The following is a 24,915-nucleotide window of genomic DNA, read 5'->3' as shown; positions in this document are numbered from 1 at the left end:
ACCAACTTCCTGACTTGTGGCTGCACAAACACCAATGGTAGTGACACCGTGATTGGCTTTGGGTAGAGGTTTGCAGGTCTGTCAGAGAAACAGTCAGTGGTCCTTGGATTACCACTGCCCTGCATGTTTTAGTTCTTTCCCTGCTGTAATACACCCATTACACATACACAGGGGCTGTTGGGCGGCTTGGTTTTCCAAAATCATCTTAATACAGTGATAACTCATAGTGTTCCTATGCCTCTATAGTAAGAGTATCCATCATTGGCCATACAGATCCTCCTACAGTCCTGTGAGCCTCTGCCCAAAGCTGGCCACCATGTCACTATCATTGGTGTTTGTACAGCCACAAGCTCTCCTAGTCGGTCAGGAATCACTTCCCGAAAACAACAGTAAGCTCAACACAACACTTTGGATACAATTATCCTCGGCGACTTAAATCCTTAGTGAGTATTAAAATGTCACTAGCAGCTGTTGATTTTGCACCAGAACTGCCTAAGTTTAAACATTTTGCCCTTCCCGACAAAGCCCCCCCCTGACATTCTGCCCACTGCGATTGATTGACATGACTGACAGGAGAGTGACTGACAGTGAAAATGCAACTGCAAACAGAATTGCAGCTGCGTTTTCATTTTGGCAGAGCTGAAGTGTGACGACAAGGAAATGCAATTGAAAGTGGGTGATTGTTTTTCCTTTTTTCTAATATGTCAGACCTCTAAGACAACGAAAATGAAATATCAAAAGGACTTTGGTCTGCCATATTAACTTTAACAGCCATTATGCTCAGAATGAAAATACACATTTTGAATTTTATTTAATTAAAATTTTTTTAAATTTTGCAAATTTAAATCTCATATAATGCATGTTCACATGGGAAATGTAGTTCTAAATGCACAGTTGTATTAGCATTTTCAAATTTGCATTTGAATTTGAATAAATCCCAAAATATGCTGCCATGCAAATGAGCACATAATTTTGACATGAATAAAATATGCATCAACTACATTTTATTCATGCAGAAATTATGTACTCACTAAAACAAATTCACTGCACTACTTTTTCAGTATAGAGAACAAATATATTCTCTGTACTACTTTATTTCTGATACTATTGTATCTCCGACAATATAGCAGCACATTTCATATGGGCACCAACAATATCTACAGTCTTATACAAAAGTTTATGCACCCCTGGACAAATGATGTGATTTTCAAAGTGAAAATGAGTTAACACATCCTCTAGAGGGAACGCAGTTCTGTATACTGTGTATTTGCTGAATTTAAGTCTAGTCAAGTCAGCTTTATTGTCAATACTACAATATGTACAGGACATACAGTGTACTGAAACTGCGTTATTCTCAGACCCCATGGTGTAACAATAACATTGAATAGACGTAAACAGGAAAAGTGTGAATTTAATGAGACAGTAAAAAAAAACCACTAAACACTAATCATAAAAATAAACATTAATTGCAGAAAAAAGAATTGCTTCAAGACAGGTAAACACGACAAAGATGTACAAAAACCCTGCAGCTTGCAGGACAAAAAACAAGAAAACACCATTCTGTCGGGAGAAAGAGAAGCCACAGGGTGTGCATGCGCCATCATTTAAATGCAACATATAAACATAAAATGTGGTCTGTGCAGAATTTTGGGTATATGCCATATTTTTTATCTTGACAGTATGTAAAATTCAGCAAATAAAATGCACCGAAAGTGTAAAATATGCACTAATTTGCAGAAAAATGCCATATTTAAGTTTGTTCCCTGTGTACAACTATTTGGAGTTAGAACATTTTCGCACTTTTTTTGCATAAAACTACATCATCAATCTATTGTATGAGTATATTTACCTGTATTTTGGGGTTTTTGGGCTCCTTGGCGTAAGACAGCTCATAAATCTCATCCTCGGTGTAGTACAGATCCAGAGAGAGCTGTGGAGGAAAGTAGAGATACACACAGGTCACACACAGTGTTGCACTGCTTTGTACCTGCTGAGCACCAGCAAACCACATTGCTCTACTTTGTATTGAAATATTGGTTCTTATTCCAGCACAATTAGTATTTTTTCTCAGTGACCAGTCCTGGGAACGCTGAACCCCCATGACTTTGTGGTTAAAATGCTGATCTCTATAAAAATCAATGGTGAACCATGACTATTAGTGCTAGACATTCAAATGCAGGCAATAAAAGTTATTGTTAGTTGAAAACAACACCTCTACAATGCTATCTTCTGCTAATGCCCCGTGGGATTCTAGAAGTTTTTTAGCAATAAGCTCATAAACAAACCTTTTTTTGGCCATTCTAGATTAAATATGGACATTTGAAGCTTGTAAAAGACATTCCATGTTTTATTTGAGGCTTTTAACAGCATATATTTTATATATTTTATATAGATACAGCCAAGTGAGCTCTCCCATTAGTTTGGACTTCAGAAGCTAAACAGAAGTCCTAATGTGTCAGTTAAACTACTAATATATTTTGATTCAGTGGTTACATGTGGTAAAGGGCTAACTGTGTCAGTTTGACTTTTTATTGACCTATCACTTTAGCCTGACTTCGGACAGCAGCTCATACAGGACGAAAAAATGAGCTGATATGTTTAAGCAGTGTGAAAAAAAGTGTGAAATCGAAACTTCAATTTAATCAACCCGTTCTAAACTGATCTTCACTAAATGCACCTTTGCCCTAAAGTACATAATTCCAAGAACCACATATATAAATAACAGAGTGGGGCCACAGACCAATGCAGGAAGGAAAAAGAAAGAGCCATTAAAGTGACATGGCTGTAAAATACCTCTGCAGGTTAAAACTAAGCACCCTTGTTGTTGGGTCAACGAAACAGGCAGGTGTATAGGCCTAGAAATGTTAATGTTTTTCTATTAATATTTCGTGTTCAGCAGCATCAAAGACAAGATGTATTTATAACAACAGCGGCACTCAGAGCAGAACTCAACACAAATACTTCTATGAAGAGACGTTTCGAGTAAAGCAGCCTTGTCTACCTCTCCTCTTTCACCTCACCCCATCCCCCAACAAACAACACCTCACCGTCAGGAGGTGCAACAGGTCCTTGTTGGCCTCAAAGGGCGGCTTGCACTTGTGGATGGTTAACAGGTCGCTGATGTTGCTGTACAGGTGCTGCAGCTTGCCCAGGTTGATCTTGTCATCCTCCAGGTAGTCCGGCAGCGCCTCGTTCAGGGAGATCAGGTCTTTGAGATGGACGCCCAGGATGGGCACTTTGAAGCCAGTGCACTCGCTATAGACGCGTCTGTAGTTAGTGTAGTTACTGTAGGAGGAGAGCAGCTCTGTCAGCTCACTCAGGCTCTGCAGATAAGAAGACATAAGAGGCTGAGAAAGATGTTCCATTACACATCATTAAAAAAAACATTTGTTGTTATTAGGATTATGATTATTTATTTTGGAAAGTGAGAAGAAGCTGAAAATCTACATACATGGATACACTGCCTTACACTGATGTGCAGATGTTTTTATTTCCAGTTTATTAGAGCATTCAACATTATAAAAGTACAATATGTTGCTGATGCTGGAACAAAACCTCATATCTCCAGAATGTTGATTTTACAGGAGAAGGAAAAACATACTTAATTTCACATGGAAGTTAATGGATCTAGATTTGTTTTCCAAGTACTTTTGGAGCATTTTTGTTGGTCTGTTCATCATGAAATTTTGACACATTGTAAAAGTCCATCAGTATTTTCAAATTTTGTAAAAAAGTGCAAAGCGACAAAAAAATGGAGATACAAGATTTTGTTCTGACAGCAGCGATATGAAATAAAAGAACGAATACCCTCAGTGAAATGACTAGTTTGGTTGATTTTCTAAGTGAAAATAATACAATAACACAAAATATTAACATATCCTACAAACTTAAATATGGCCTTTTCTGCACACAATTTCTATTTATTTGCTGAGTTCAACATATTGAAATAAAACATTTAATAATTGTTTTGCAAGTTGCATGTTATGTTTTCTTTTGCCCTCAATATGTTAAATTGTTTTCACTTAGAAAATCAATAAAACATATACTTTGACCGGGGAACCCAAATTTTTTCCATATAACTGTATATCCAAAAAAAAAACAACAGCAAAAATGTTTAAACAGTGTAGTTTGAAGCAAGACATTTACATACAGGAGTGTTGTGATAAGGGAGGTTGAATAGACCTGTTTGTTTGACAGTCAGTGTTATGCATTAGGTATAAGAAGGACTGAGTAGGCGTGTGCAAATTTTTGACTGGTAGTGTATGTAATACATTGAATTACATAAATACTATACACAGGTGTTTTGGCAACCCTGGTCAAATGACATGATGATTTTCTTAGTGAAAATAGGTCAACACATCCACTACAAGGAACACACATCTGCTCAGTTTAATGCACAATTACTGTGTATTTGCTGATTTTAACATAAAATGTGGCCTGTGCAAAAGTTATGGCACATTGTTTTGTACAATATATTAACATCAACAATAAACGGAAATTGTGCACTAAAATGTCCCAAAACATACCGTATATGTGTTTGTTCCCTGTAAAAGATGTGAAAATAAATAAATGAATAAAATCAACAGAAGATGGAATTTGCCCAGAGGTGTTGCAAACAACTTTAACTATGCTTAGAATAATAATAATATTTAAGATAATATTTAATACATATCGCTGCTGTCGGAAGAAAACCTTGTATCTACATTTTTGTTGTTTTTCACTTTTTGAAAGAATTTGGAAACATCTGTTGCCCTTTACATTGTATGTAAATTTCATGATGAATGGACCAAAAGAAAGGGCCCAGAATGACTTGGAAAAAATGTCTGGTTCCACTGACTTACATTAAAAGTAAAGTAGTTTTTTCTCTTATCCTGTAAAGTTATAATTTTGGAGATGGTTTTCTTCCGACAACAGCGATATGATATTGAAATATGTTCACAGTAATACTACTACTACTACTACTACTAATAATAAAGAATACTAAAAAATAAATAATACTATTTATTTACTTACTCAGTATTAAACCTATTATTTTTGATAATTTGGTGTATCCTGATATTATAAGAATCGATTGTTGTCTGTATCTCCTTAGCTCCTCTCGTACATTTACAGCAGTTACACAAAGAAGATATGGTGAACTAACTCCCCTAACAAAAAATTCTAACGAATAAAGAAGCGGTAAATAGGAAGTAGAAATGAAGGGCTGACTGACGTGGCAGGTTCAGGCCTGCTGTGGGAGGAGTCGCGTGTTTCTGTGAAATGACTGGGGAGCTCCAGTGTTGGCCGACGATTCTTAGGTATTTCTGTGAGATTACACTAACCTTGGTGATGTCAGAGGAGAGCAGGCTGGCCGTATCTTTGAGTCTGGAGATGGAGCTGTGGCACAAACCCCCTATCACTGCCATCAGAGTGTTGAAGTTCTGCAGAGCTCTCAACTTCTGCTCCCATACACGGATCACACATACAGGGAGAGAGAAAAAGGGGAAGAATGTGAGAAAGACAACAGCTCAGAGGTTACAGTTCCATATTTCTGTCACTATTCATGTCACAGTGAGTGCATTCATGCTCCGTCCTCTCTGTTTATACGTGTGCCCCACTGCTGGGCAGCCATGGACCCTGTTTCCTGTAAAGTTTGTTCTCGAAATGGCCAGGAAAGTTATGTAAGTGCCCTGCCAGAACCTTTCCTAATACAGGAACACAGCTGTCAAAGACAGGCCTAAATGATTACCAACTGCTCACATCACAAGACACAGCAGCTCATTTCCTATGCGTGTACTTAAGTTTGCGTGCTTGTGCTTGTGTGGTGAAAAAGGCACAGCTAGTTCTCAAGGGCAGAACACAGGGCTTGCCTAATGACATCATTTCCTGTGATCTAGCCAACAACATCCTAAGGTATGGACTGATTTCATTGGGTGTCGGCTGCTGAGGTAGATATGGGTCATGACTCGCTTCATTTCCACAATATTGGAAATTTATCAACACAAAAATGAACTGAACTAAAATAAACTATGTGTCACTCTGAAAACATCGGACACAGCTCTCACACATAGCTCTGAGACCCTGAGAACTACACTGACACAGGGTCTTGAAACACACTTGTCATGCTTTTTCTTACGTCAATATTCTGGTGAAAACGCATTTGGAGACCATTGCAACATTTCGTCCGCTATGTTATCGTAATACCGGTATTTCAGAACCCTGTGTGTATTTATTTCTGTGTGTATAAGCGTTTTTGTACAAAACAGATAAAAATATACCCCCAATCAGGCACAACATTATGACCTTGTTTCTACACTCATTGTCCATTTTATCAGCTCCACTTACTGTATAGGGGCACTTTGTAGTTCTCCAGTTACAGACTGTAGTCCATCTGTTTCTCTGATACTTTGTTAGCCCCCTTTTACCCTGTTCTTCAGTGATCAGGACCCCCATGGACCCTCACAGAGCAGGTACAATTTGGGTGGTGGATCCATTCTCAGCACTGCAGTAACACTGACATGGTGGTGTGTTAGTGTGTGTTGTGCTGGTCTGAGTGAATCAGACACAGCAGTATCCACTCATTGTACACTCTACTACACACTTCTACCTTGCAGATGTAAAGTCAGAGGCGATAGCTCATCTGCTGCTGCACAGTTTGTGTTGATCATCCTCTAGTACTTCATCAGTGGTCACAGGACGCTGCCCACAGGACGCTGTTGGCTGGATACTTTTGGTTGGTGGACTATTCTCAGCCCAGCAGCGACTTGGTGTTTAAAAACACCGGCTGTTAAAAAACACAAGCAGCACTGCTGTGTCTGATCTACTCATACCAGCACAACACAGACTTACACACCACCACCACATCAGTGTTACTGCAGTGCTGAGAATGATCCACCAACCAAATAGTACCTGCTCTGTGAGGGTCCATGGGGGTCCTGATCACTGAAGAACAGGGTAAAAGGGGGCTAACAAAGTATCAGAGGAACAGATGGACTACAGTTTGTAACTGTAGAACGACAAAGTGCAGTTATATAGTAAGTGGAGCTGATAAAAGAAAACCTTGTATCTCCAAAATGGTAACTTTATAGGAGAAGGAAAAAAATCTGCTGTAGTTTTATTGCAAGGCAGTGGAACCAGAATTTTTTCCAAGTAATTTTGGGCTGTTTCTTTATCTCTCTCTCTCTCTCTCTCTCTCTCTCTCTCTCTCTCTATATATATATATATATATATATATATATATATATATATATACATATATATATAGTTAGCTGGCAATTACATTGTATCACTATTTCATGAGGAACAGACTAATAAAATTACTGTACTACATACAGCTACCTACATAATACGTACATTTAACCACACGGAATTTACCTGTGCTACATGAATGAACTTTGTGAAGACCTCAGCCCTCTGCTGTGGAGTGTGTCTGTTGAGTATCATCAGCTGGACCCACTGGGACACTCCGTTACACAGCATGACGGAGCGCTCCAGAGCCGGGTTATTTCTCACCGAGCCGTGCACCACGTAGCTGCGGTAGTCCAGGAACTAGCACAGCAAAAAAACGCTCACTTAACAATCACAAAAATCAGCTTAACCACGACAAACTCAGCCACATGCCTACTGAGCTAATCATAGTCTGAAACATCACAGTCATTTCAGGACAAATGAAGAGTAAGTTGAAGCCAGTCATGCGTTAGTTTCAGTTTACCTAAATATGACTACGTGCTATATAGAGTACCAGTCAAATGCTGGGTTCCACCTGTACATAGGAGAGGTTTTCATAATTGTTGACCATTTTCTAGACAAGATGATGTTGTATTAAAAGCAAGGAATGTGGCTGCCTTAAAATTTTGACTTTAGTTAGTAATGTGTGTCCACTCATTGTGTTAATGGAGCCAGTATAACTTTTTTAAATCCAAAATATCACATATCAAATGCATGTTGGGATAGTAATAAAGGGACCAAAACCATGAAATAACACATACCAAACTAGTATGCAAAAGTATGGGTGACCCTGGGTTTTGTTGATTTTCTAGGTCAAAATAAGACAACACTTTTTACACATTTTATTTGCTGAATTTCACTTCTTGGGGGAAAACAAACATAAAATGTGTGCTGTACACAAAGTTAGAGCGCCATTTGTATTTCATGTTTCTTCAAATATCTCAACAAATAGAAACTGTGCAATAAAATTAACAGAAAATGCCACATTTAAGTTTGTTCTTTTAGAGAATGTAATAATTGAATTTTTGATATAGAAAGTCAAGAAAAAAAAATGTAAATTGACCAGGGGTGCAGAAACTTTTTGCATACCACTGTATGTAGTGTTAAACAAATTTAACAGGTTAAAATACCTGTTTCTCAATGCTTTTCCAACAGGCCTGAACAAGATCCACATACGCTGCAACCTTATTGGCTGCTGAAATCTACTTAATGGCATCGGTCATTCAAAATTCACTTTGTTTTAAAACGTGTTTTGGAAACAAATGCTAGTATTTATCGTCCTCTTGGAGACTTTAAGCACTTAAGCATCAGCTGATAGTTCACATCGTCTCTAAGGTGTTTCACCTAGTTGTGACTGGTAGGCTACTTTATGTATTACAGAGCTCCTATTAGTCACACCGACTTACATTTAAATGGTGAGTGATTAGTGACACAGCCAGTTCGTACAAATGGTAGGCCTGTGAGGCAATTTGTGTTTACTGTGTGGCATGTACCAGACTGTCTCTGGAGGAAATTTGAAAGGTGTGAGCGGGTGTGGTGAGTGTTTGAGGTCGGCTGACTCACTGAAACACTGCAGAAGTTTTTGAACTCCAGATAACTGAGGTGTTCCGCCATCTCATCGGCCTCCATGTGGTCAAAGAGTAGCGACACCTTCCTCTTCTTCACCAAGGGCGAAGGAGCCTGGGACACATTCACTGGAGGATTGCTGGGGGATATAGACAAAGGAACACATCAGAACAGAAGTAACATGATCATTTATTTATTAAGAAGTCTGATTACATGACTGTAATACTATAAGCAATTGAGGGATGGGTCAAACCTAAAGATACTCTTAAGACTTAACCCTTAATAGATGCCCCCCATCTATGTCATACATTTTTGTTATATTAACAAAACAAGCAGTGGTTTCCTGTAGATCAATTTGTGCTAAATCTATAACTGTCTATCGATCTATACATACACATATACACAGATCAGGCACAACATTACGACCACCTTCTTGTTTCTACACTCATTGTCCATTTTATCAGCTCCATAGCTAAACACTGTGTCCACTCACTGTCCACTCTATTAGACACTCCTATCTTGCCAGTCCACCTTGTAGATGTAAAGTCAGAGACGACAGCTCATCTGCTGCTGCACAGTCTATGTTGGTCATCCTTTAGTCCTTCATCAGTGGTCGCAGGACGCTGCCCACAGGATGCTGTTGGCTGGATATTTTTGGTTGGTGGACTATTCTCAGTCCAGTAGTGACACTGAGGTGTTTAAAAACTCCACTCAGACCAGCGCAACACACACTAACATACCACCACCACGTTAGTGTTACCGCAGTGCTGAGAATGATCCACATCCCCAAATAGTACCTGTTCCGTGAGGGTGAGGGTCCATGGGGGTCCTGACCACTGAAGAACAGGGTAAAAGGGGGCTAACAAAGTATCAGAGAAAGAGATGGACTACAGTCTGTAACTGTAGAACTACAAAGTGCAGCTATACAGTAGGTGGACATAAAATGGACAGTGAGCATAGAAACAAGATGTTATGCCTGATCTGTGTACATATATAGCCCATGGGTCGCTAATGACCCAACAAGGCCTGTCATAATAATTACAAAGTCACTAATAATTTAAGCTGACCACAATTATTTTTATAGTCATTACGTTTCACAGTCACATTGTATCACAAAAAGCAGAAAGTGAAATTGATTGTTTTCATCAGATACCTTGAAACAAATTAACATAAAAAAGTCAGAAACACATTTCCTGGGAGGAGTTGTGGGTCTTATGAAAAACAATAAAAGCTATAAACTTTTTAAGTGCTACAACATGTTTAGGGAAATGTTTGCTTGTTTGTTGGTTTGTTTGTTTGTTGTCTGGGTAACTAACACAATTTTTAGCATGCATGTTACATTAGCATACTACTAACATCCGGGGCCTCTGTGAGTGGCAGCCTTTCCAGTAGCTCCGTTGCTAAATTTCCTTTGGGATCTATAAAGTATCTATCTATCTATCTATCTATCTATCTATCTATCTATCTATCTATCTATCTATCTATCTATCTATCTATCTATCTATCTATCTATCTATCTAGAACAAGTGCTTCTCACTCACACTTTCGACAGTTCTGGTTGGCTTTGCTCATGATTCTGTGTAACTGTAGTCCCTTGCTCACACACAACACTGCATTGTATTATATCATGTCAACATACAACAGATAATCAGCCATTAGTTGTTTTAGGCTTGTTCTTGAAAAGTCGCAACAAAAAAGACAAATAAATTGTTACACAGTTATTTATATGACAATTAATGGACAGTTAAAATGTCATGATTGTCACAGGCCTGGACCCAAGGGATGTACAATCAGTCTCAGAAACATGTTTAAAGGAATACTCCAGCATTTTTCAACCATATTGCTGCTTGTCGCATCTGTATTGTATGGTGATTAGCACAGACAATAATATCAGTATGCTTCCCTGTATATAGAAAAGAACAGAAAGACTTGTTGAGTCAAAAAACCCATAGAAGCTAAGTTGCTTTTGCACCCTTAAGCTCTATTCGGACAGGGTTACTTCAACACGGAGAGGTGAGGTAATGTAATTTTACCAGAGAATGTCTGTAATGCTTATGAGAAATTTCTGTATTAATGTCAGAGATGGGAGTGGCTACTCGATTTACGCCCTGCCTTTACTCCAAAAAAGAGCAAAAAACATGTTAAAACATGTTATTCCATTTACTGTAAAATGAAAGTGAAAAGCAGTGAGTCACTACCATTTTCTTTGGAATTCACAGGAAACAGTCAGCTTCACCAATACAGTCAAACTTTTTACCAGTAATTTGTACATGTTCTGCATTGTCCATGTGAGACGAGAGAGTAACGTCACATATCGGCTTGATTCCAGCCACAGAGAACACACGTGATGCTTCTTCAAGTGCCTCAGTATTTAAAAAACTCCTTTTTAAGGAGGACAATGCACAGAAAATGCATTGCCACCAAAATCTTTACTAACGCAGGAGAGTTTAGTCCATAAAACAGACTGACATGGCACATCCAGACTAAAATCACTGAGATAAAACTACATTACCTGACCTCATATAAACCTAATCCCATCTGAATCAGGTTTTAAGATGTAGTCACACCAGAAATTTGCAGTTTGTGTCACCTTGCAAAATTGACCAAGAATGGAAGACGAAAAAATCCTTGACTTTGTTGCTGCTAGCAAGCTATAAACAGTAAAATGAAAAAACGTGAAGACACTTATAGTAGATCATTCTTTACTCATGACAGCATAGCTCTGCATTGAGCTACAGATAAAAAAGTGAAGGTGTTAACAGGTGTTAACTTGCAGCAGTGGGGTGGCATGTGCAGCTGTGCTTAGCCAAGGAGCTAACATGGCAGTTAGTAAGCTGGTCAACTCACCTACCGTAACCAGTAAAATCACAAAGACAATAATTCAGTTTTCTGACTGACTTTTATGTGGTTGTTTTTAGCCTGCTGCTATACCAAGCAGAGATCAACAGAGTCAAAGCAGCAGTGCTATTGGTGGAAGATGTGAATGTGTGATCAAACTACAGATAGATTTCTTTTTTTAAAGATTAAAATCTTTAAATCTTTGACTCAGGCTCGCACACTCCTTGTATCTGCCTTGACTCATAGTTAATAAGGCTTAATAACAGTATCATAAGTGCACTGGAATATGCTTAATTCACCCTAGTTATTGCTTAATAATGTAATAATGTGCATCCAGATAATTAAGAGTTAGTGGTTTGATTAGATAGTTGCCAGCTATTGGCTTTACAAGGCTTAATAAGAGTGTGATAAAGTGCTTGTGATTCAGATTTAGGCTGCAGTTTGATCTGCTGCACCTCTGTTATACTATCGTGCTACCAGCCTGGAACTCAGGATGCATCACTCCAGAAATATCCTAAAATCGCCCACCCATTACTTAAAGAGGAAGTGTGTACCTTTTCCAAAAATGTTGAAACCAGGTCATGTTTGGGTGGGAGAGGAACTCCCTTTTACAGTCTGACTCATTCAATGTGTGATCTAGATTTGCTAGTCATCCAAACCATCGCAGACCAAAACAACCTGTCACTTCCCTGAGGATCAGCTATCCATTCACTGACACAGCGCAGGTATGGGCGTGTAAATGCCTGGTCTCACTCACAGGTAAGGCGTGTCGATCAGGTGGCAGTGGGAGTCCTTCTCAACCCTGACCAGTGCCCACAGATCTCCCATTACCTCCTCCAGCAGAGGGTCAGTCTCGAAGACCAGAGGAAACTGAGCTATCCAGTGTCTGAGAGAGGACAGAGCAAATATAACAGGATCAAAACCAGCCCCATTGTTTTTGTATATACACTAAACATTTTCAACAGTATAAAACCTTTTTAAACATACTATCATTTAAATTTAAATGATCATTTATGCTATCATTATCGTGGGGCAGTCGTGGGCTGGAGATTAGGGAACTGGCCCTGTAACCGGAAGGTTGCCAGTTCGATCCCTAGTGCTGACAGTCCATGACTGAGGTGTCCTTGAGCAAGACACCTAACCCCCAATTGCTCCCTGGGCACTGTGGATAGGGCTGTCCACCGCTCCGGGCAAGTGTGCTCACTGCCAACTAGTGTGTGTTTATTCACTAGTGTGTATGTGGTGTTTCACTTCACGGATGGGTTAAATGCGGAGGTGGAATTTCCCCATTTGTGGGATTTAAAAAGTATCACTTAACTTTATTTAAACATTTAAATATATGTTTTCGATAATATATATATTCTTATACATGCATGTATACATGTGATAAACAACATTATAATAACTTTATAATAAACTCATCGGCCAAAAGACCACAAAATAGTTTCTGAGCTCCTTGAAGCAAAAACAAAACAGAACAAGATTAACAAAAAGTCTTTATTTTACTTTTGTGCTTTTGTGCCTTTGTCTTTATCTGAGAGACAGTTTAGCTATTTCACCTTTTTCAAGTAATGAAATCAAATAATATTCTTTACCCAGTAACCCTGCATGCACACCGGCAGCACCGTGACATGACAAAGTGGCCACAGGTCATTGGTTTTTAAAGAGAACTGGTGAATTCCAGTGACCGGAGGCAGCACGAATGTTAGTGAGGAGAAGTAGGCAGAGTCCGCAACACAACAAAGCTGAGCGAAGTTTAACTTTATGAAAATAAGGAGCGATACAATGCGGCGACTAACACAGTATGTGCTTCACAGCACCACAGTGAAACAGTATGTTCCTATTTTGGTTGCTAGATAACTGTTCCTAGTAGAGATGGTGATTTTATTTTTAGCTGAAACACCCCTGATTTGTGTTTGGTGTCAGTGAACAACGTCAGTTCAAGTTCAGAAACCTCCAAAACAGACTTGTTCAGTAAACATAAAGGTTCATTTCTATATGAAGTAATTAGGATCATTATTTGAGTATCCCTGACAGCAAGAGGTAACTGGTGATTTTCCTCAGTGTTTTCACAGTCCAATTGACTTATTTTTCCTTCCTTCCTTTCTTGAGTTATACTTTGTAAATTAGTTAAATAAATAATGCTAGTCTAGCAATAGCATTTTCTATAAAATCATTTTACGTTAGGCCAAGTCAACTTTTAATTTTAGTAAAGAGAATCCAAACTGGTGAAATGTTTGAATCTCTAAGCAGACTTACCTGATGAAGTGACAGATCTGAGGTCGTCTCTGGGCCCTCTTGTCCACAGGACAGTCCTTGTATGTGATCTCTCATTAAGGAAGGGTCATTAAAGTGTCTGGAACACAAACCCCATCTTCCATACACATGCTCAGAGAAACCAGTCTATCCACAGAGATGCAAATACCCTGAGCCATAACAAAGCTTTGGTGTTGTGGGAATTAGGTGCTATGTGATGCTGTGGGTACCTCCGTCTGAATCCTGAGCTGTTATTTGAACCTTTTAGGCATGCTTTGCCATTCTGCCATCTCTGTGACCATTATGTCATGTAATACAATACTTTATTTCCTTATGGGGAAACTTATCTTGCATTGCCAATCTACCATAATAGCCAGAGGTGGGTAACTAGTTATAGCAGGGGTCAGCAAAATGTGGCTCTTTTACTGCCCTGTTGTGGCTCTCCAGCAGGATTAGATTTTTAGCTAAAAATAAAATAATCCTATTTTGCAGAAAGCTCTGCTGATAATTCAGCACAGTTTAACAATAAATGGTCTTAGGTCTTGGAATTAATGCAACTGCTGATTCACCATTTAACCCTGAAGGTTGGTGCACAGACTGCTGGTCACCATGGCAATGCACATAACAATCTTGCTTAGCTAGTAGCTAACAAAATGGCACAGAGAAAGATTTAAGATGAATAATTTGGTGACAAATTACTTGAATAAAATTAAAATGAAATCTGGCTCCCAGGGTGGTTTGATTTTTGTTGAAACTTGAAAAAATGGCTCTTTTTAACATTTGGGTTGCTCACCCCTGAGTGACCTTACTCAGTGACATGTTATTAAAGGGCCCATAGCAAAAAAACTTGAACTAAAAAACTGAAAGCAATGTTCTGGATAAGAATGGAAGTTGTAATAATAACAAAGAGTGGACACGCTAAACACTGAAAAAACTATACTATATTCAGATTTTGAATCTGTGTTATTTCTTGTTAAATATACTGTATGTTTTCTACTTTTTCATGATGCTGAAAAATAAATGGCCTTTCTGACTGGAAATTAAACAAATGAAAGGGTGGTGTCTGACTTTTACCCACTACTGTAAACTACATCCTATGTAACAGCTATCCTATCTAACCATCTATATCATATCCAAATCCCCCAAATATCCAGCATTACCAACAGCATGAAAGAATGTAATAATAAATAATAATAAACGGTGCAAAGTAAATGAGTTTAGGATATAGAGAAAGCAGCTTATGGGCAAAGACATGTGATGGCACGACCCAGTTATGCATCATCAGGGTCATATTGACCTGCTGGATCCCTCTGCTGAGCTTCCCCTCAGTGTCTGTAAAAGACAAACACAGAAATAAATAATCAGGACTTTACGAGTAAAGAGAGAGAAAGAGAGAGAGAGAGAGAGAGAGAGAGAGAGAGAGAGAGAGGGAGAGAGAGAGAAAGAGAGAGTGCAGAAGAAATAAAGCTTTAGAAAGAGACTGTCTGATGTCTGAAGAAAGAAAGAAAGAAAGAAAGAAAGAAAGAAAGAAAGAAAGAAAGAAAGAAAGAAAGAAAGAAAGAAAGAAAGAAGAACAGCAGCAAGTGAGACAGAGAGAGAAAGAAAGTGGGAGAGAGAAATAGAGAGAGAGAGAGAGAAAGAGAGAGAGAGGCCACACAAACACAAACAGGCTTTGTGTCATTAGCAGGACAAAGACATTCCCAGGGCCTGAAAAGCAGTAAACAAAAAGATTTCACTCTCAGTCTTTTGTCCGCTCTTTGTCTCTTATTTCTCTTTTTCTCACACATTCTTCCGTCTCTTCCCTCTCTTCTATAAGCTTATATAATCTGGTTGGCACAAGAGAGACCCAGAAGCTTGGAGAGGAGGCCAGAGACAGGGCCTGGACTCGAAATCAAGCCAGAGCAGTTCCACAGCACTGCACAGGGCTTCACCGGCTCACACAGACCCACCTCACAGACAGAGAGCCGACAGAGGCACTGTCAGTGCAGAGATATACACCACTGTACTGGAATTACATGAGGAATAAGGAAACGTACAAAACCCTGTTGGTGACATCCTATAAATAAAAATAATGCATGGGCACAACTTAGTAAGGCATGGAAACAAGATCATTAAGTCATGGCCGCAATCTAGTAAGGTGGGGGAACAAGAGCCTAATGCGTGGTCATGACATACTAAGGCATGATCTTGTTCCCAAGCTTACTAAGTTGTGGCCACAACTTAATCATCTCATTCCTATGCCTTACTAATTTGTGGCCATGCATTAGGATCTTGTTCCAACGTGTTAATAAGGTGTGGCCACACTGTTTTTATTTATATGGAATGTCACCAGCAGGGCTCTGTAGAAAAGTGAGTGTTGCATTGATATAATAAAAAACTACAAAGGTCAGTGACCTCAAGAGTGCACATGTACAACACTGACGCTTCAGGTTTGCCGCAGTAACAACAAGCTCAATATCCAATTTCAGTTAGAATGTTCAATACATTAAGACAGGGGCATCAAACTGAAATCTCAACAAATCCATGGCCAGAAAAATGTTTTTATTGAATTTTTTAATAAATAATTAAATTAATGATGTAACCCCCAACTCCCCACTGTTTATTCTTGCAGTAGAAAATATTACATGAATACTTAATAGATTGAAAATGTAAATATTCCCAGGAGCTTGGCCTTTTAAAGCTACCTATTTGCTTAAACTACACCCCTGGCATATTTTCTCTGCTGCAGTTCATTAATACTTGGGCTCAGTTTCTGAGCTGCTGAGCTGACTTTGGGTGTTTATAGTGGTTGAACTGCAGCTGAAATGCAGTTAGTGCGTTTAGTGATATGACTGGTGTGGAATTGCATAGAACTGTGTAGAACTGAGGTGTAACCACTGCCCCATAGCCTGTTGTTGGGGTAGGAGAGTTAGAGCGCACATTATGTTGCAGTGCATGATGGGGACTGTAATGCAGCACATTGCGAATATTAATAGAAAATTAAAACACTTTTGTAGGCCGGATCAGGCCTGCGGGCCTTGTGTTTGACACTTGGTAAGTACAAGGACATGTCAGTCAAAAGTTTGGGGACATCCAATTTAGTCATTTTAATACAAAGTTTGTATTAGCTTAGTGAAATAAAACAAGAAAACCAGTGTCATGTGATGATAATATGCCTATTAAAGTCATTATGATTTTTTTAATGCCACAAAGGTTTTCATGCAATTAACACATTTTCTTAGCTGACCATTCAAACCATCTGTAGTCAGGCAGGCTGAAGCCCAGCTGCAGCACATTGTATGTTGTCATGATAGAATCTGTGACTGTAGCCTCCTCATTTTAATACAGCCTTTAAATTGTTTTTAAGATAAGATAAGATAAGATAAGATAAGATAAGATAAGATAAGGCTTTACTGTCATTCGCATCACACGTGGTACATGAAGTGGAACGAAGTAGTGTACTCAAGGTCCCAGTTAACTCCCAAGAACAAAAGTAACAATAAACAATAAATAGTAAGGTGCAAATAACAGCAGCATGAAACACAGCAGCATGAGTATGAGGTAGAAAGTGTACATCTTAATACTAATAATGTATAAAGTGGCATGTATAAAGTGATATGTATAGGGGTGATATAGAAGAGGCACTGATTAAGTACAGCAGCAGAGATAAATAAGTGGACATGAAGTGCCATTACAGTGATGTCTAATTGGAAGTGATATCTTCAGCACTGGGGTGAAGGAGTAGAAAGCTCCACTTCCCCTCCAGATCCTCTACCGTATCAAGAATCCATGAGCTGTATGATAGCAAGTGGCTATTATATGATATAGGTATGTGATATATGCACTCATCGGTTGGAACATGCAGCCACTGTTGCTCTCACTGGACGTCAGTGATGAAAACTGAACACTGTGTTCACTCTATGGCTATCATGATTTTCATACAGAGGTTCATAAATCCTGCATTCATACAATGTAATTAACATCATTGATTACTGAAGGTAAAAAATACATTATGACAAAGCTTATTTTCTTCACGCATGTCATTATAACAACACAACAAGTACACTGCTTTTTAAATGGAAACAAAATATTCCTTAGGGTCAATATGGAAACAAGACAAACAAGACAAATTCGATCAATTGTGATTAATTACACAAATTAATGGAATTTATTGTAAATAATTACTCATATATTAGCCATTTGTTAGCATATTAGGTGTAATCATGTAGTTTATGTTAATAAAATTGTTGTAGGTATTTTCTTAGTTCAATGAAAAGTAAGGCACCATGTCCCCAAACTTTTGACAGGAAGTATGTTCAAACAGAAAGACATCAGTGTCACTGAGGCAGATGTTTATATATATAAACCCAGACAGACAGATAGACAGAATATCTGTTAGACAGACAGTATATCAGACTGACCGAAGCAGTGGAGGCACCGCTGGATAAGCTCTTCCAGGCTTGCAGAGCGAGTGATGGACGGAGCCGAGGGACTCTGCAGTACCCGGTTGATCTCCTGAGGACTTGGACAGGTCATTCTCCTTTGAATTGCCCGCCTGTTCTTCATCATACTCCCCCCTTCCTGACGGGACTTTCTACTGGAGAGAGAGAGAGAGAGAGAGAGAGAGAGAGAGAGAGGGACATAGACAGAGAGGAGGACGTAGAGAGAGAGACAGAGAGAGATAAGATAAGAGAGAGGGAGAAAGAGAGACAGAGAGAGTGAGAGAGAGAGAGATAGGGAATAAGAGAGATAAAGAAAGATGTAATGAGAGAGAGAGAGAGAGAGAGAGAGTATATATTTTAGGTCTTTCACAAGGGACTTATAGAAAAGGCTCACAATCACAGAGTGAAAAAATATACAAAAATTAAAAAGGAATGGAAAAAAAATTCATTAAAAATGAAAAAGCTCAGATGGGCATTCAGGGCTGTGCGTATTAATACACTTTATCACTGTAACCTCATAAATAGATTACAAAAAGTATCCATGGCAACCAACACTTTATAGAAAAAAATCTACAGTGCCACTTCACTAAATATCCCTCTGATGCAGAAAGAACAAAAAGAGAGACAAGGTGGTCATGATTCGATGACCAGCAGTGTTCTCACATATATTATATCATATATTATATCAAAGCTGCAGTAGAGGTTGTGGTCCAGGTCTGCTTTCACTTTGGCAGTTTGGCCGGCATAAAAGAGTAATAATAATAATAATAATCAGATGTACACAATTGTACACAGATGTCCCCACAGTCTCTAACGTAGTCAACCAAGACATGTTCAGTGTCTTTAGTTTCGTACTGAAGCTCTGAAGCTGATGTAGCTAACAAGAAGCTTATGCTCAAGCAGCTACCAGTGTGCAAACTGCAAGTATAAATCATCATGTTTACCTCAATCTGAGTCAAACAGACTGGGGCTCAATCAGAAATGGCTCAAAAGGCCTGCACATAGTGCACTATATAGTTACTAAAATAAGGGCTCTTGCACCCAAACGGGGCCTAATTTGCCAAAGAGCTTGTTGGGATTCAGTCATGTGTTCACAATTCCCTATTAGACAAGAATAATGTTATGAACTACTTAGACGTAAGGTATTCATTGAGATAGTATTTAACCCTTCAGTGGTCTGGTGGACCAATTGTTACAGCCATAACAATTTATATAAAAATACCAGATGTTTAAAATATCACAAGTGGCCAGAGCAGGGTTCTCCTTTCGCAGCTGTAGCCAGTCAGCAGCCTGTCCATGTTGTCCATCCTCGCACACACACACACACACACACACACTAACAGCAGGCCATGTAGGAGGAGAACAGAGTGAAGGACACAGCACCTCCACACTCTTAGTCCCCGCGGGTTCAGCCCAACACCATGTGTAATATACATGTGTAGGTTCAGTGTGAAGGCACTGAAAATGGGTTATTTTTTATGTTCTTCACAGAAAATGAGCGAAGGCCAAAAAATCTGAAGTTGAAACAATAATAAACCTTTTTTTCTTTTGGTAAAAATTCAAAAAATTCCACAGACCCAACCCCACACAAGGGTTAAGATAAATGCATACAAAATCATCATTTATGGGGGACTTTCTATTGGGAGGTGTCTGTCCAAACCCTAACTACTGCATTTCAACATGTGAATATAATACTTACATTTTATTATAATACTTTTATAGCAAAGTTTTAGATTCATCTTGAGTTAAATTTTTAAGTAAAATAACTTTTATTTCACATTTTCATGTCATGACCAAAATTTTAGTCCATGGGCGGAATTTTATTTTAGCCACTCCCCCAGCATTTCAGAACAAGAAGTATGAGTGCATTCCTGTCCCTCATAGCCACATGGTGAGCAGTCCACGCTGTTTTGAAGTAAATGTGTCCCAAAGTCTGAAAATCAGTGTGGAACATTAAGAATTGTTATTACCAAAACATGTATTTTCTGCAATTAAGTATGTTTTTTGTGGAAAATATTATTTAAGTTCAAGTTAACTGTTCAAAGCTGTGTTTGCTAGTTACTGGCTAGCATTTTGGAGTTGTTCTTAAAATTAAAACCAAAGTTTCGGTGGTGTTATGATTGTTTTGATAGTGACAAAATGGAATTGTCAATCATTTGTTTTAATAAAATAAACACAATCAGTTTGGGTCCACTTGGTCAAATTACACATTTTGTTGATTTTCTAACAGAAAATAAGTGGACACATCATCTACGGAGAATGCACATCTGCACATTTTAATGCACAATTATGGTTTATGTGCTACATTTAAAATATTTGAAAAAAAAAGAAAACAAAATACACACAAAAGTGGCACCTTTTACATTTTGTGCTTATTTTCAGTGTGTTAAAATTAGCAAATACATAGAAAGTGCAGAAAAAATGCAACTTTGAGTTTCTTGTAGAGGATGTTTTTTTTCAAACGTGTAATTTGACCAGCAATATTCAAACTTTTGCATACAACTGAATGCCATGCAGCTAAAAACTAAAGCATCAGCCATCTCGAGGCCTGCATTTTGTCTATTTTGGTTGGTAACAGTGTGTCCTACAGTGTAAGAAGCCACATGGTTTGAGGCAGTTGTGTAATGATTTAGGCCTGCAGTTTGATGCTCACTTGGCTGCTATAAGCTTTCATCACGTTAGCCTCATAGCTCTAGTGCAAAGCTAAAGAGGGGGTAAGAAAGAAACTGCATACACTGTTAGAAATAAACATACTATGCAGGTACATGATTCATTCCTCAAGGTACAAACAATGTAAGTGTTCCCTCAAGGTACAGCAGTGATTTTAAGGTCCAATAGTGTACCTTACATGAGTTTTTCCTAGTGGAAAAGTAGATATTTGTACCTTTTCCTAACCAAATGTTTTAAATCAGAACATAAATAAGAATAAAATTCCTGGAGATGAGACGGGGTGTGTGGAGTCAGTACAACTTAGAACATATCATTTCAATGGATTCTGGTACTGGGACTGGGATGTACCCCTGAGGGTACCACCACAGTGACAAGAGTGACTATCAGTATCACTATCAGTGACAGTGTCGTACCATTTTTTCTGAGAGTGTGCATTTGACCTTTTTGATGAGCTGCTGCTTTAAGGCCAGCCTCTGTGCTGAGCTGTATTGCGACTGCTGTGGTGGGAGGACAGGTTTTAGTGTGTTTGGCCTGTTCTGAGGCCTGGTGCTCCAGTTTTGGGGCCCTTAAGGTTCAAGATGAGAAAATCATGCAGTGGAGACACCATTGTGAATGTGATGCGTAAACTAAAGTGGTTGGGCTGAAAATATGCTGATATGCACAAATGGCACATACTATCTATCTGATAACTGTGGGTTCACTTTCTGATCTGTGTTCTCAGTTCAGTGAGGTCACATGTGTTAGCATGTGCACGCATGACAGACGGGGGGAGCGGGTAAAAGAGAGGGGGGTGAGAGAGTAACAGAAAAAGATAGGTAGATAGATAGAGCAAGAGAAACAACGAGAGAGAGAGACATTTCTACTAATGCCCTTTGATCACTCCAGACTCTTCTTAAAGCCGACACCAACCCACCACAACATAACATTTGACTTTGGTAACTTGAGTCAAAAGGTTTGAGCACCCCTGATCTTAAAGGGGTTTTCCACCAATTTTTCTAAATTGAATTTTCTAACTGAATGCTTAAAATGTAAACAAAGTCAATCAGAGTGGTTTGGTGTGAAATGCTCCGTTCAAGATAAACTACCAAGTCAGAACTGTTCATAGTGGTGGTGATGGGAACCAGACGTCAGAGGGGTTTAATATCTCTAAAAGCTCCCTCACGAGAAATGAGCAGATAAAATGGCAACCAATATGGCTGGTGCCTTATTATCATTATTTCATGTTAGTTTTGACATTAGATTTTGTCCTGAAAATGTATTTTATGTATATAATGTTATTCAATGCAGAGATGTATGTGCATCATGCTGTAAGGCAAACAGTCTCCAAAGAAAACTTATTGCTTCAGGTTAAACACTATTTTACAATCATCAGTGATATATATAAAAACTTAGAAGACGTGTAGGTTCATTGGTCATTTTGGATAGTAAATAAAATGGTGTTTCACATCTTGTGACCTCTGGTTCCCATCACCACCCATCGATACTCGAAAAGATTTTCTTTACATCTCTATTTAATCATGCAGAAATTTTGAAAACTGGTGGAATTCACCTTAACCTTCTATTGCACAATGTTGCCTCAGGGCAGCAAACTAATTTGCCTCACTTTACAATATCATAATACATATTTAAAGGCAATGATGGGGTAACAATAAAAGGAAGAGTTTGAGTAAGTCGATAAAAAGCATGTCAGTTTTCTCTTAGCGGGCATGTTTAAACCTCCTTTTTAACATGCAATGTCTTTACAGAAATATGTTGCCTAGAAGCAACACTGTATGAGAGTGGAATGGTTTTAGCCAGTCAAAAGCCAGGTCTCACCACTTCAGGGAACACAGCTCTGTATCATTACTTTCCATTGTCACACAATGTTGCCTCAAACTCCAAAAGGACTCCTGCACATACTATTTTTTTAAGTCTTTCAATTTAATAATCAGGTCGATTTTATGCAAGAAAAGTGAATATTTTTTCAAAAATTATAAAATTATATTATTATCTCATAATAATATGAGATAATAATATAAAGGGTTAAAAAATTACTATTCTACTATACTCTTCAGTAAACTATGTTATATAGTTAGGGTGCGGAACTCAAGGGAAAGTCTAAGGGGTCAAATAACTAAATGTTGGTTCTTGTTATTTTAATGATGCTTTGGAAATACAATAACCCAATCTGACCATGGCAGTAAAACTCACTTCATTGAACAGAATTAAATTGAGTTAAATTTAATTGATCTATTCATGCCATGCTGAATCCCACTTATTTGAATGAAAAAGAAACTGTAGTGCACAATAATAGTAGTGATGTAGCGATTGCTTACAATGTTTGTTTAGAGATGCTACATGACGCTGAGTCTCAAGTTTAAAATGCTCTGCAATTAGACTATGTTGTCGTAGCTCATTGAAGCTAAGTATGCTGGAAACCACACTAATATTAGCATGATTACACAACAAAAGTCTAGAGCCGATCCATCCTAACAGCGGCTTTTCACGCAAACACACATCCAAAATGAATAACACACTCTAGGTGCCTGAGCAATCTCCTCTATCATTAAACACATGGACAGGGGTCAATAATATGTGACTCTTTTACTGCCCCGTTGCAGCTCCATAGCAGAATTCGATTTATAGATAAACATAAAATAATCCTCCTTTACAGTAAAATAAAGCTCTGCTGATCATTCAGATTCAGATTCCTTTATTGATCCCAGGGGGAAATTGCAGAATTCAATGCAGATTCAATAGAGTTTTAACAAGAAAAGTTCTTAAACGCTGGAGTTAATGGAGAACTGCTAATTCACCCTTTAACCCTGAAGGTTGGCACATAGATTCCTGGTCGCTATAGCAACGACAACAATCTCACCTAACTAGTAGCTAGTGAAAAGGCAAAGAGAGAGATTAAAGATGAATACTGATGATTTGGAAATGAACAGGCTTATTTGCATTTATAATCACTCCAACTCGTTTCCTGAAACTGTTAAACACTAAAATGTCGAACTAGCTTCTCATTCTAATTTTCCCATTCCACCTTAAATGGTGCAGCAGTTACATTCTGGTGCCTCAGGCACCATTTAAGGTGGAACGGAAAAAATTTGACAAGAAGCTGGCGACTGAGAAGCTGACTTCAACATTTTTAGAGACATTTTACAAGAAACTATTCTACTTTTGCTGAAACGTTTCTTGCTGGAGATGCGAGAACAGTGCATTTTGTGAGTTTACATTGTCTTTTCTTTTCTTTTCTATTCTATTCTATTTTATGTTTAGCCTATACTAGGACATTAGCACATACTGAGACATATTTACAGCCAAGATGGCAAAATGGACATAAAATGTTGTGGCTCTTAAGGTGGTTTGAGTTTTTGTTGAAAGGACAAAATGATGCTTCTTGATATTTGGGTTGCCAACCCCTGCACATGGAGGTATGAATAACTTATTACTAGATTACTAATGTTTGATAATTAACACATTTTGGCATGATACAACATCCTCATGCTCTCCCATTTTTACTCAAAATTAGGCACCCTAATTTTAATTTTTGACTCTAAATGTGGGCATTTTGGCAAAAACTCACTTTAATTTGTGTGAACATTCTGTACCGCTGGCCCACCTGCCACAGCTTCTACGAAAGACCGTAATTGTGCAGTGAAGTGAAACAGACAGACACTTTAGGGTGTACCGAGTATGCTTGTGCATGCATGTTCCAGAGAGTGTGCCTGTATGGCGTGTGTGTTTATGTTTATGGAGAGTGGAGGTTCTCGTGTTTGATCATATCCACAGCGCTGTTTTGGCCACAGCAGTGCGCTGTTTGTTGTTGCTGTTCATGTCCCATTACCTGCCTGGTGTCGGCACAGCAGTTCGCTTTACTGCTTTACGCCTGTTTGCCATGAATGTCACTTGGCAGTGCTGTCAATGTCACAGGAAGAACGGCCGTCAGATACTCTTCACTCTTTCTCTCTGTCTCCCT

The 24,915-nt window shown here is 38.6% G+C and overlaps 1 protein-coding gene across 6 annotated transcripts in view; it reads right to left on the bottom strand.

The window, feature by feature from the left end:
- Positions 1 to 24,915, bottom strand: part of rasgrp4 (RAS guanyl releasing protein 4) — a 46,460-nt gene that overhangs the window by 12,143 nt on the left and 9,402 nt on the right. For 4 of the 6 annotated variants that reach the window (XM_017699783.2, XM_017699614.2, XM_037540123.1 and 1 more), the window contains exons 2-10: positions 18,267 to 18,442; positions 15,093 to 15,198; positions 13,870 to 13,932; positions 12,368 to 12,496; positions 8,770 to 8,911; positions 7,354 to 7,527; positions 5,322 to 5,438; positions 3,048 to 3,323; positions 1,850 to 1,930 (exon numbers count right to left, since the gene is read on the bottom strand). In XM_017699783.2, coding sequence (XP_017555272.1) covers positions 1,850 to 1,930; positions 3,048 to 3,323; positions 5,322 to 5,438; positions 7,354 to 7,527; positions 8,770 to 8,911; positions 12,368 to 12,496; positions 13,870 to 13,932; positions 15,093 to 15,198; positions 18,267 to 18,442 — 1,264 coding nt within the window. The remainder of the gene's footprint in view (positions 1 to 1,849; positions 1,931 to 3,047; positions 3,324 to 5,321; positions 5,439 to 7,353; positions 7,528 to 8,769; positions 8,912 to 12,367; positions 12,497 to 13,869; positions 13,933 to 15,092; positions 15,199 to 18,266; positions 18,443 to 24,915) is intronic. The other 2 variants (XM_017699874.2, XM_017699701.2) reach the window with 1 other exon arrangement.

This window comes from Pygocentrus nattereri, chromosome 7 (assembly GCF_015220715.1).
Source record: "Pygocentrus nattereri isolate fPygNat1 chromosome 7, fPygNat1.pri, whole genome shotgun sequence".
In the NCBI taxonomy this organism is placed as follows: domain Eukaryota; kingdom Metazoa; phylum Chordata; class Actinopteri; order Characiformes; family Serrasalmidae; genus Pygocentrus; species Pygocentrus nattereri.
Note: the sequence above shows the minus strand (reverse complement) of the source record. Positions and strands in the feature narration are given on the sequence as shown.